This window comes from Pantherophis guttatus, chromosome 8 (genome assembly GCF_059756535.1).
Source record: "Pantherophis guttatus breed Tessera chromosome 8, ASM5975653v1, whole genome shotgun sequence".
In the NCBI taxonomy this organism is placed as follows: Eukaryota; Metazoa; Chordata; class Lepidosauria; order Squamata; family Colubridae; genus Pantherophis; species Pantherophis guttatus.
This window is the reverse complement of record NC_142070.1, coordinates 31137185-31150644: the sequence shown is the minus strand read 5'-3', so window position 1 is coordinate 31150644 and position 13460 is coordinate 31137185. Positions and strand designations below refer to the sequence as shown.

General features: G+C 37.6%; 1 protein-coding gene across 11 annotated transcripts in view; it reads right to left on the bottom strand.

Annotated features, from left to right (window-relative positions):
• Positions 1–13460, bottom strand: part of INPP4B (inositol polyphosphate-4-phosphatase type II B) — a 216057-nt gene that overhangs the window by 39205 nt on the left and 163392 nt on the right. For all 11 annotated transcript variants that reach the window (XR_015729073.1, XR_015729072.1, XM_087874550.1 and 8 more), the window contains 3 exons: positions 9398–9570; positions 5763–5886; positions 2145–2262 (listed from right to left, as the gene is read on the bottom strand). Coding sequence is in view for 9 of the 11 variants with exons in the window: in XM_087874550.1 (XP_087730676.1) it covers positions 2145–2262; positions 5763–5886; positions 9398–9570 (415 nt within the window). In the remaining 2 variants the exon portion in view is untranslated. The remainder of the gene's footprint in view (positions 1–2144; positions 2263–5762; positions 5887–9397; positions 9571–13460) is intronic.

Sequence of the window (13460 nt, the reverse complement as noted above, 5' to 3'; positions counted from 1 at the left end):
CCAGAGTTCTGCATGGGTTGTGCATGCAAAGCTGAATTGCTGCCAGAACTTGTTCCTCCTGGGATTGAGTTCTAGCAGGACTCCAATTTATGTACAGGAAATAATAAATGGGAGAGGAAACTCACGTAATGCTAAACTGACACTTGCTAAACTGATAGCTGCCTCATTCACTGGAACAAAGGAAACGGCTCATTAATTTTATTCATGGAGGGAATCACAAAAAAATCATTTATCATTTTAAAAGGTTATGGCACTGTAGTTTGGAAACTCTGCAATATTTAATTGCACTGATGAAATCTATGCTAGCTGCTCTTACAGGGGTTTGGATGGAATAGACTGGGATGCAAGACAGCAATGGCTCCCTCAGAAGCAGAACATTTTTTAAAAAATTAATGGAACTCTACTAACAGAAGGTCCCTCGGCATGATTCCTGTGGCAATCCTATTCCCCCACACCATGGCATATTTCATTAGCAGAAGAAACTTTCTGCACAACATTTTGTACCCAAAGTTGGTAATGTTGAATGAGGTTATTAAGAAGTCTGCTTGGCAAATGGCATGTGCCTAAAATAATGTTTTGTATAATGTTTCTTCCTTTGCCACAGAGTCACTGAGTCTGAAAATGCAGGAAATTTATTTCTGGCATGCTGTCATATTTTAATTTAGACATTATAGCAACAATGTCTCAACTTACTAGCAGTCACTAATTTAAGGAGGCTCCGTTTGTTTGTGGAGGCTCTATTTTTTAAGGAGGGTCCCTATGTTTGTGGAGTTTAAGTACTACTTGCTAGGAGAATAGCACAAAATTGTTATGAGGTCGGCAGCCTCTACAAGAAAACTGAGTCTCACATTGGATCCACTGGACTCTCTGCAAAAAGGTAAATTGGGTACTGCTGGGCCCTGGAGTTGGCTGAGGAACAGATCGAGTCTTGCAAGTCCTTGGGATGGCCAGATGGGAAGTAGGCCTCGACCTACAGGCTGTAACTAGGGTTGCCAGGTCCGCTTCTAAAAAATAGCGGACAAACGGGGTGTGTGTGTGTTAAGTAGTAAAAAAATAAAAAAAAATTTTTACAATTAAATTATATATTTTCTTACAAACATTTTAACACGCCATTTTAGGTCAGTCGACACAAGCTACAATACATTTTAAAAATGTGAACTGTACATAATTTTATAATATATTTTTATTTTAATCTCATCATTAATTTTTTCGGAAAATTGAGTTCAATGATATTCGATCTTTGTCTCATTTTAACTTATGAAAAAAAAGACAAAACGCGATTCTCCTATCCTTATTCTCTTAGACTGTACAGCTTTAGATTACATACCATTTCATCATAAAGCTTTTGAATAAAAAAAATGTCCACTATTTTGTGAAAAAAAATAGTGAACATAATGTGAAAAAAGCGGACTGTCCACTCAAATAGTGGACACCTGGCAACCCTAAGCCTATCACGTGCCAGTTGCTTCTGCTGACCAGCTTTAGGCTCCCTTGCCTGGCTGAATAGCTGGTTGGAGCAGGCCAAGGCCTGGGAGACCGTGAAGGACAGGGAGAGGACCACCTGGTGCCTTGGGGGAGGAGGGGGAGATGGCTTGGAAGGCCTAGGAAGGTGAGCCTGGGCCTGTGCTAGGCTTCCAAGCCACCCCCCCCCGCCCTGAAGGACTCAGTGCTCCACTTAATGACCTGCATGTTTTTTTAACAATTGCATAGGGGACAGCAGTGATGTGGGGTTATTAGATGAGATTTTTTCTTAACTGTCATTGAAACATATGGCTAAAATGGGCAAGTTCCATTATAGTCACATTTTGAAGACTACTTGTATTCTTCTAATTGTAATCTTTTGTTGGGCCTCTGCCAGGTTTGGTCTTAGATAGCAAAGAAACACCTTTATTCAAGCATGAGAAGACATGCTGCTGAGTGTTGTTCATATAAAAAGAAAGAGACCTATTCTCCCCTCTTCATTTTTGAAAATGAAATTACACAATTAAAATCAAAGGAGTTTTTTCAACTTAATGAGACCTGCAATTTCCTTAAAAGGTGTTCACTCTGATTTCTGTCTCTTTCTTAAACATCACATAACTTCTTCTTCAATTATTTTTTGCATTACATCAAGTTAACATTTTTTAAAAGAACAGAATACATACCGTCTTCCAGTTATAACAGGCAGTAGATCATCTGATTTAGTTTCAGTTATTTTAAACATAACTTTTTGCAGGTCTGATATTCCCACAGCCATATCTTCTAGCATCCCAATTTCGTCACCTATAATGAAAAGCAATTTTAAATAAAAAAGAAAACAAAATATACATGACTAGCAACTCTGCTTGGTTTAAAGGAAAAAATGTAAATCAAACATAGATGTCAGTTTTTAAGATTAAACTATATCTACTTTTACCATGTGTTTATAAAAAGTGGTAGTTCTTCCCCCTAATTATTTGCTTATTACGGGTTTCTTTATTTGCATATTAACTAGAGGTCTCTGGGTATTTGTTATGTTCTACAACTTCTATGTAAATTCCTACTTTCCCACATACTAGCAATATTATGAGATATTTATTCACAAAAGCAGATGCAGACCTAGATCTAGGTTGACATACTGCAGTGCAGTATTACTGCACCAAGCCATAAATAAAGTTTGTTTAATCTGGCAGGGTATGTTATGTGAAACCACTATGAGCACATTCTGTGAATAAATTCGTCTTTTTCCTCATTATTGCATAAAAGCCCCCATTCAGGTTTTTAGGATATTATTATATACAACATCGTAAAATTAAAGCTGCAGTTCTTTGGCTGATGTTGGCTTTCATTTGCGTTAAGTTCTTTCCAACAATCTAGGAGACAGTAACGCATTGGCATAGTACATTTTCAGATCCAAATAATGTGGCCTTTTGTAATTGACAGATGGAAATTTTGTTTATTATGGTTGGCTGCAGTTAGCCAGATATTTAGAATGGATCTGGTATTTTTGTCTACCTATTGCAGGGGTGTCAAACTGGATTTCTTCGAGGGCTGCATGAGCATTGTAGTTCTCCTAAGTGGGCCGGCTGGGGGGAACGGAATGGACGGCTCCTGCAGCACCCTGCTGGCCAAAACAGGGCATGGCAGGAACATGCGCCCTCCCCACCCCATTTTCGGCCTGGAGGGCCTCCTGCCGCAGTTTTGGCCGGCACCGTTTTGGCTGGTCTAGTGCTGCAGGAGGCCATCCAGGCCAAAAACGGGGTGTGGGCCTTGAGTTTGACACCCCTGACCTATTGCATCTTTTCTAAAGATCTGGGATAGACAGATATTGTTTGATGATGTTAAAGGCACTATCGCAGAATGTAAGCTGTTCTAAGAAAAGCTGCCTTTTGTAACTGGTGATTTTGTCATTACCAAGTGGTGCAGCCAGAATTAGCCTTTTTATCTCTTTCTTTAAATTTCTTACTCCTGACCATTGCCAGGTATTGTTGTTATCTGCTTTGTTTGCTAAGTTTTTTGTGTACTGGCTATGTAATACTTGTCTTGCCATGTCTCTTTTCTAGCCTTCATTTGGTTTTTCTTAAAAGCCAATTTAGTCACTTTGGTATTCAATAAATCTTCATGGTGTACTAGCTTCAGTGCATCCTTAGACATTCTTCCAGTACCCTTTTTTCCTTCTTCAACTGTCTGGTGTACTTGCAACATTCCCTGCCCACCTATCCTCCTTGGTAAATAGCCTCTGTCAACATTGCTGTATGAATGAAGGGCATGATTCATTGTCATTATTTTTCTGAACTTTCTATCCACGGCTTCTAGATCAGCTTGAGTCTAATCCATTATTCCAGTTGTATATCTAATGATTGGAATTGCTCAGGTATTAATTGCATGGTTAGATTTCTACCACTGAGTTTGTAGTTTAAGATCTTCTTCTCTCTTTTGATGAGTTCACTACCAACTTTGTTGATTTTGGTATGCTTCACATTGTCAGTCTAAAGCAAATTCAAACTCAATCCCATTGTGGGTCATATCAGGATTTTGTTTGCCCCTGAGGGGCCAGGGTGGGCATGGCCTGGTCATTGCAATTGACTGGGTGGCTGGGGCTGGGTTGGGCTGGGGACGGGGCGGCACAGGCTGGTCCCTCACCATCTTCGTTCCGGCCTGTGAGCTGCTTTTTGACTAAAGCATACCCTAGTATTTCTAGTGATCTTTTCATCCAAACTCTTTATGTTATTTCCATGCAGCATCTTGATTCCTTCAGTATTTTTCCCATTGATGATAAGAGTAGATCCATGTAGAGCACAATGTAATAATCCAGTCGGCAGGTCACAGGGGCACTAGTGATGATGAGCAGCCCTCTTCCTATCCAGGATCAGGGACAAATGATGCACAACCTGAAGCTGTAGCTGGTCTTCTCAGCCATAGCTGCACCTCCTCCTTGACCAGAAGATATCAGTTCACGAGAATCCTCAGATTTCAAACCGGTTCTGTATGGTTAGTGACATCCATTCCAAAACCAAAGATGAAAGCTTCCTGGAATTAGGCGGTCCAAAAATCTGAAGCACTCAATCTTGCTTGGGTTGAATTGAAACCTATTGTGCCCAATCCAAGCTCCAACAGCCTCCAGGCATTGAGACAGAATCTCTATGGCATCATTGGAGTGACCTGGGGTAAAGATACAAAGCTGAGTATCATCAGCATACTATTAATACCTCACCCTAAACCATTGGATGACCTTACTCAGTGGTTCATGTAGATGTTAAGCAGGAGGGGCCACAGGCTGGATCTTTTCTCTTCTATCAACAGCGACTGGAACCCGTTGTAGAGGAAGGAAGAGAACCAATAGAACTTCATGTCATTGACCGTCCATTCTCAGAATCATTTCAGAAGAACACCAAAATTGTTGGTAACAAAAGCACCTGAGAAATCAAGAATGGATGCACTACCCTCATCTTGCTCCCACCATTCAAGAGTGCAATCAATGCAAAGAGCCACAACCAAGTCAATGGTCAGATAAGAGGAATTTGTGTCCTAAACAGAAATGTAATTTGAGAAAAAAAATCTCAAACTTGACCCTTCTTAGTTCTCTTATGGATAAAGGGGGAGATGGGAAGACTCTATAATGGAAGGTTGGAAAGTGGACAAAAATTATCTCAATTGATGGGGTCTAATGATGGCGCCTTAAGGAGGGGAGAAACACTGTTTCATTAAGAGACATCTGAACAATCTCCCCCTTCAAACAGGAATTAACCACTACCGGAACCCAAGCATACATCTCTTCAAGGAAGGCCTAGACTGGCCAAGAGCAAATAAATCTAATAGAGAGTCTAATAGTCCTGAGGACCCGGTCTACTTCCTCAGTGTAACAGATCAAACTATCCTCAGATAACTGAACAACACCCCAATAACCTCCACTGGATCTGCATCAAGGCCAGAGTGCAACTTAAGAGCAGATGATTGACTTTGTCAGATTCTAGCATAATCTTTACAGCAAACCTGAATGTGACCTCCAGAGTGACTCCCATCAGGAGAGACTAAGCTGCTCTAAATAGGCTGTTGGATAGCTAAATGCAGGTTGCAATAAAGGCAAAGAAATACAAAGGTTTTGCCATCCCACTACCGTGAGGTAGATCCAAACAGCTCTATCTCATGTTTAATCAGATTTGCTACTTGTCACCTTTTAGCAGATTTGCTACTTGTCACCCTTCAGCACCCTTCTAGGTATCTCTTTCCTTTTCATCTCTCTTAGTTGCTCTGAGAGTAAAGTCTATTCTGGGAGTGAATAGTTATCTGAGATGCATACTTACTATATGTACTGAGAAGTCCTTCATACTGAACAATTAGGCCCACTGTATGAAGTTGCTGGAGGAAGCCTTGATCGCGTAAACTGGAGTGTAACTTGATGATGAATCCACAGATCAATCCAGCAAGCTAGGATCATGACAGTAACCACACAAACAGATATATTAATGGCTTCAGCCAAAAGCTGTAATTATTGTAACTATGTAAATCAAATCAGAACACTGGATCCAATGCTCAGTACATTCTTGCCATAGAAATTAGTGAAAGAAATTGAAAGAATATGGATAAATGGCAGGAAAGAGGGTATAAGTTCTTGGATCTTTATTAATCATAAGCTAGTATCCTCCTGATGTTATACATTCAAAATCATGTTCAGAACCCACAAGCTCAAGTCTACCCTCAACCATAGTTCACTGGGTAACTATGGGTTAATAATTTCCCACCAGGGGAAACAAGTATCACAGGTTTGTTATTTGAGGGAGTGTTGATGCAGATGGTGCAGAAGAGAGTGTTATGTATGCCATTTGGAATTTCTAGAAAAGGGGCTACAAGTCTAAAAACAAATTTCCATCAGATCATATTAATATGGCTAATGAAGCTTATGATAGTTACAAACCAGAGCTTCAAAAGGGATATTAGGTGCCAGTTCTAGTCTTAAGTTGTGCATTTTATTTATTTCCTTATAAATATAGTTATTGTTATGCTACTTTGATCGAATGTGTAATTTTTGGCTCTTCAACTGATAATTGAAAACATGTATGTTTGGGCTTGCAAGTTGGTTGATAAATTTAATAAGAATGGTTTATGATGAAAGCAAAACGTGTGAGAGTTAACAGAACGTTTAATGAATGGTTCTACATTAATCAGAGAGAAAGTTAAGGTATTATGATCTCTTGGTTGTCTAATGCATTTCTGCATGTAGATGAAATGCTTCTAATAACAGTAGTAGTGTATTGGTCATGTTCATGAATGTATAGTATATGTAGTTTAGCATACAGTTGATGTTTTAGACTGTGATTCGTAACAAATATTAGTGTAATGTAAACTTTTTAGTGTATGATGTAAACTTTAAAAAAAATGCAGGTGGGCTGAACAGAGTTGGTTGATGGCCTGCATGTGGCCCACAGACGGTATATTATGCAGGCCTAACATTTGTTTTTCAAATTTTGCACACAATATACCCATTAATTCAGGGCTGGGCAATTATAGCCCTTTTATGAATTGTGGACTTCAACTCCCAGAATTCCTGAGCCAGCATGCTGGCTCAGGAATTCTGGGAATTGAAGTCCACAGTTCATAAAAGGGCCATAATTGCCCAGCCCTGCATTAGTTAGATTATTTTGAGAACTGCTTCAATGTAATTTACAGAGTTTTTATTGCTGCAAATAACCCCCTACAATCTTAGGCTAGATCATTAAAACATATAATTATATATCTGCTTAAATATCCTTTTTTCCAGTTTAAAAAATAAAAGCTACAAAAGACATCTTAGTTCTATGTAAATTATACATACAGATTGGACCTGGAAAGTCAAAGCAGCCTTATCAATCAGCCAAGGATCCTATTTCATCATGCTGAGAGTAACATAGACCCACAGATCAGATAAAAATGGAGCTGTTGCTCTAGTTCAGGGCTGTCAAACTTGCGGCCTATGGGCCGGATGCATCACACACTGGCCATGCCCGGTTTAATGTAGGAAAAAAGTTGCGATGTGTCACGTGATGCTGCCATGACGACTCGAGTTTGATACCCTGCTTTAGTTCTTGTTTTCCTTTTCCTTTAGCTGACACTGGCTGATTTCAAAAACATTTGGATGTCTTTGACCATGTTGGCCTTCTGAAATGCATTAACAAACTCCTGAGCACTGGGCTAAAACATTAGATAAATTCATTCTTTGAACAGAAATAAGTTCTGGTAGCCTTATTGCTCTGTTTTTAGGTATTTTGTGTGTTTTGTTATTGGCTGTTCTATTTTCAATGATAAAATAAATCCATCAGACCAATAAGCAAGATTTGATATTTATGAGTTCAGTGCCTATAATTGTAGTAATATTGGACCTGATAAGTATATATTCTTGCCAAAAATATTACATGGATTTCTTTTCTATCTCATCAGTAGGAGCTAAGCTTATGTCTACTCCGCTTTTTGTTTCACTGCTATTCTGTTGTCAAGGACAGCCAAAGCTTTCAGTGTCAATTTGAATACTTTCCATAGAAAAATTTTCTCATTTAGAAAATTCAGCACAATTATAATGAATTATTAATACATTAATGAACAAAATAAATAAATAATTTAATTAAAATAGTAATCAATCCTCAAAGTACACAAAAGGAAACAAGCACCTTTTACAAGAAGAACAAGCTTCTTTCTTTCTACTAGGCTTATGTGCCCCTCCAGTTGTTGCTGCCTTTAAGCTATTGTTGGCCAGGATCTAAACTTCTGTTGCTGTGACAGTAAAGGATAATTCTTTGGGAATGCACTAACAGGTGATTTTTAAACAAAGAACCACTTCTGTGAGATTGGCAGGTTTATAAAATCTGAAGTGTCAGGTTTCAATGATGCTGCTGGAAGCTGATCTCAGCTATTGTGAGACAAGAATAGGCTGAAAAGCCTCATGTTTAAACAACATAAGCACTGCCATTTGGATTTGTGACTATATAGACAAAAGACTGTTCCTTGCTTAGACAGTGACAGTAGAATACTACTAATTATTATAAAACCGTATTAAATCCTTAATGTTACTTTATTATCATTAATAAGGACCATTCAATTATTGAAATCACTTGCAATTTTTATAGTTCCTTCAGGAGGTCTAAGTGGCAGATATTATAGACAAATAATGTCGATATATGATTATGTTTTTTTTATCAGTGTTGAAGTGTTCAATTTTATTGGAACAATAATGTCCTCTGTAGTTGTCTCTAAGTATCTACTTGTGTGGTTTGTTGATTATTTACTTATTTACTTAATCATCATGAAAAGAAAGCAACTTCTTGAAGTAAATAAACAAGCACTGTTCAATATTGCAGAACATACCGGAGAAATCTATTAAAGATGTGAGTGTTGGCTTCAAATGGATTGACAAAATGAGCATTTTATAATAAATAATCTTGTGCCTGAATATCTGAAATATGTGTTAAGCATTACATCTGACTAACATTTTGCTAGTAGAATACTCTTGCACTGAATATAGCTCAGGGTTGTGTCTTGCAAGGCAAGTGAACTATCAATGGAGAGCAAAAGGAACATGTCCTTGGACAGACTGAACTCTTTGATGTGTTCAGTGGTGGGTTGCTCCCGGTTCAGTCCAATTCCTGCGAACTGGTAGTAATGACTGTGGGAGGCTCCACCCACCTGCCCAGACATCATCACGAACGATGATGCATGCGCTCTCGTTGCGAACCAGTAGTAAAGGTAAGTGGAACCCACACCTGGACGTGTTGTACTACAATTTTCAAAATTCCCAACTAAGTTGCTGACTGAAGATGATGAGAGTTATAGTTCAACCAGGTTGAAGAAGGATGCTTCAGAGTTGCGAAGATATTCTTTGCTGTCCTTAAAATTGGTTCAATTAAAGCTTACATGATTTACATCTATTATTTTTCAATAAAATAAAGGATTATCAAAAGAAAACACCTACTGCTTGACTGAAGACTATATCTCTTCTTAATGTCAACATTAAACACTGTGGCAAACAACATGCAAGCTCCTGAAGCAGAACAAAAGACATTGACTCCTTTGCCCTAGTCACCACTTCTCCAATACAGTCGTTCAGTGTAACTGTGAGAGGGTACAGTTGTTCATACCAGTCACCTGTAACAAATGAGGAACACTGACAGTGACCATCAAAGTAGAATTGAAATATATCAGAACATATGTAACTATCATATCTCATTCATGTACATACTGATTTAAAGTTATGTGCCTGATTATGAGAAATTCATTTTTCTATGTAGCTTATTATATAGTCTTCTGTTCTCATTATACTACTATAGAAACAAGGTAAATTATAACCTAAAGTAGCACTAAATATTCTTGATTGATTTCATGTGGATATGCTGTACATGTGGCTATCTTAAACTATTTGCATAACATTTCTGATATATTTATTTCAGAAAAAAAAAACCTAAACGAAATACAGATTTCCTCAATCTGGTGTTATTGCCTTGGAAATTGTTATAATTTTTGTTCCAACATTCAAGTAAAAAAATCACCAAATTTTGCCTTGTAACTATTTTATAAGAAATGTGTACCATATTTAATAATAGTTTCAGTTCCAAATAATTTCCCATTTTTATCTTCAAAAGTTGAAAAGAGGAGAAAGAAGAATAAAACAAAATGGTCATCTTTCTTTCTCAATCCTTTACTGGATTATAAGCATTGTTATTATAAATACTATATTTAACTTGTCATGGAACACTGCACCATTTGTGCTGGCATTATCTAATCTAATGAGTTTAAAACAAGTCCATAAAATATTCTGTATCTTCGTACTCTATATTGTCAGGTGAACCTCCCCCGGGTGAAAAGGATTAAAAAATTAAATAGAGTTGAAGGAAAAGAATTCACTCCCATTAAATATTAAAAGTCACTTTGTTACTCACTAGTGCTCCTTCAGTATTTGAAAAGTGATCAGTTTGAAAGGACTTGCTCTGTCTTAGTGATATCATTAAATATCAAATCATATCTATATATCATTTTGTCATGCATTCCGCCCTTTCTTTTAACTCCAATAAATTGCAATCCACTACTGATCTATTAAGTATTAAATTCACTTCCATTTATTTTCATGATCTCATGATGTAAGCAAATCTGTTTGACTGTATTATTTCCAAACTGTCATATCATTTCACGTTACTTCTGCCTATATACAATTTTGTGAGTATTGAAAAAATGCTAGAAACTTTTTTTAAAAAAAGATAAATAATACAAAAATAACCCAACAATTGCAAAAAAAACAATTCAAGAGAATATTACTAATGTGATGGAACTAGACAAGTATCTAGGATAGACATGATGGACCAATTTGGTAAATACTATCCGATATTACATAGTAAATAGACACCTGGCATGCAAAACTTGGAAAAATACTTGAATACAATATTATAAAAATTAAAGCTAAATAAAAATGTTAATTAAACCATAACAGAAGAAAAAGCTAAAGAAGTGATTTAAAAACTGAAACTGAACAGAACTCCAGGTGTTAATGTTATCTCTAAAATATACAATACTTACTTATTAAATTCTAGATTGCATGAGTCCATTATTCTGGGTGGTTTGATATTCACAATAGTTATAAAATTGGTAATAAAACCAATAAAACAAGAGTACCTAGAGGGAGCAGCAACCAAGAATCTTGTCCCACACCAGAGACAAAAACAGACAAAATTCCTACACATCCATATTAAACTAACAGTGATGGGAAAACCATAGGATATTTAACTATTGAGATATTTAAAGAGGTATTTAATTATTGAATGCAATTCTACCATAATTGTAGTGAACAGGCAATAAACATACTTTTTTCATTTGGACATAATGCTGGAAAATATATTCCTGCAGCCTTGTGACAGCATCTTAAAATAAAAGCTTGTTTAGTGTCCAACGATGGATGCCATCCAAAAGCGTAACCCATCAACCTCATGTACCTGACAAAATGTTCCACAAGCAGAAATTCTACATATTATAGATAGTTACCCAAGAATAAAAGAAATCCAGGTCAAAATAATCCGTTAGATAACAGCAGTTGCTGTCTTTTCAGATTGTTATTTCATATCTCATAGGTGACTGCAGGTTACAGCTGAATGGCAAATCTACATCGTTTTTCTCTCACGGTGGGAAATTGTAAAAAAATCTTACTAAGCATGACAGGGAGACTGGGACAAAAATCTCAATGATATCTGACTTTATATCTCCACAATGTTTTCCACCCTATTTTTAGATGGGAGCATATTCAGTTTTCAAATTCCATCTCCAGGTTGAAGCATTACAGCTCAAGAAAAAATATAGCATTCATCTATTGAAAATTAAGTCTTTTTAAAAATGTAAACAGACTGATAACATGCAATCTTAACCTATCCATACTTTTCATCAACTTAAATATTTTGAAATTGCAATTTTAAAAATTTGGCAATTTATTGGAATCTTCCAGCGTTACCATGTTGTATTTTTCAATATATTTTTACACTTTATACATGTGAAGAAAAACAACAACCAATCGAAGAACAGGAAACAAGAAACTGCACAGAATCTAATGGACTATGTTTAAATTATTATACTTCATTAACAATCTTCAATGTAGATATATGTTAATAATGTCAAAATAATAACCAGCAGGAAATTAATCAGGTAAAAGGATAGAAATTATGGAAGAAATTGTTCCTTGTGTAACAATTAAGTAAATGAAATAAATATCAAGGTAAAAGGCTGGAATAGATTCCAGTACAGTATAAAATACTTAGTCATTATATTCTGAATTTATAATGTAAAACTGGTGAAAGAAGGTGAAAACCTAAAATATATAAAACCCCCAAACTACTGATCTTGTAGAACAATATAAAGTCAATGAATTACTTCATGAATGTGATGCCAGTTAGAAAAAACATTACCGTAAGTTCTTAAGAAGAGATGAAAAGACGGCAGTGAAACGAATGAATTGAGAATTATTTTATGATAGAAATGTAGTTTTTAAAATATTTATCGGTTGTATAAATTAATAGTAATTTTATCATATTATTTTATCCTCAATGCCTAATTCATCTGGGACAGAAATATGCCGCACTTTAAAGAATTTGTCAAATTGCCTTGAATAATAGTTTTACTTTCCTAAACCCTAGTGCCGTGATGGCGAATCTATGGCACGTGTGCCACAGGTGGCACGTGGAGCCATATTAGTGGGCACGCCAGCTCAGCTCTGGGGCGCATGCACGTGCCGGACAGCTGATTTTCGGGCCTTCTGGGCCCACCAGAAGTAGGGAAACAGGCTGTTTCCTGCCTCTGGAGGGCCTGGTGGGGGGTGGAGAAGGCCCGTTTTTCTTTCTTACCTGGCTCCAGATCCTTTCTATGGATCTGGGAAGGGCGAAAACAGCCTTTCCCACTCCCTCGGAGGCCCTACGGAGGCTGAAAGGGCCCATTTCCCGACTCCCGGTGGGACAGGAAGTGACGTTTTTTTCTGTCCTCAGCCTCCAGAGACTCCTAGAGAGGCTCCTAGAGACTCCTAGAGAGGCTCCTAGAGACTCATAGAGAGGTTCTGGAGGCTGGGGACAGCAAAAAACATCACTTCCTGTCCCACTGAGACTTGGGAAATGGGCCCTTTCAGCCTCCGTAGGGCCTCCGAGGGAGTGGGAAAGGCTGTTTTCGACCTTCCCAGATGCATAGAAAGGATCTGGAATCAGGTAAGAAAGAAAAATGGGCCTACCAGGCCATCATGTGCCAGGAGCGGGGGGGAGGGTTGCGTGCGCATGCGCGTGGGCACATGCATGCGCGATTCTCCTCCTGCCCCCCTCTCCTGGCACGCGATGGCAAAAAGGTTAGCCATCACTGCCCTAGTGTATGTAGTACCAGCTTCTAAAATTCAATAAACTGTCAATGCATGCTGGCTTGTACAAGTTGGCATTTCCAAATATTTAAGCCCATAAACATTACCTATTTTTCATGCAAAGCTTGCACAGAACACTAAAGATAGGTGATACTCATTTTGCCTT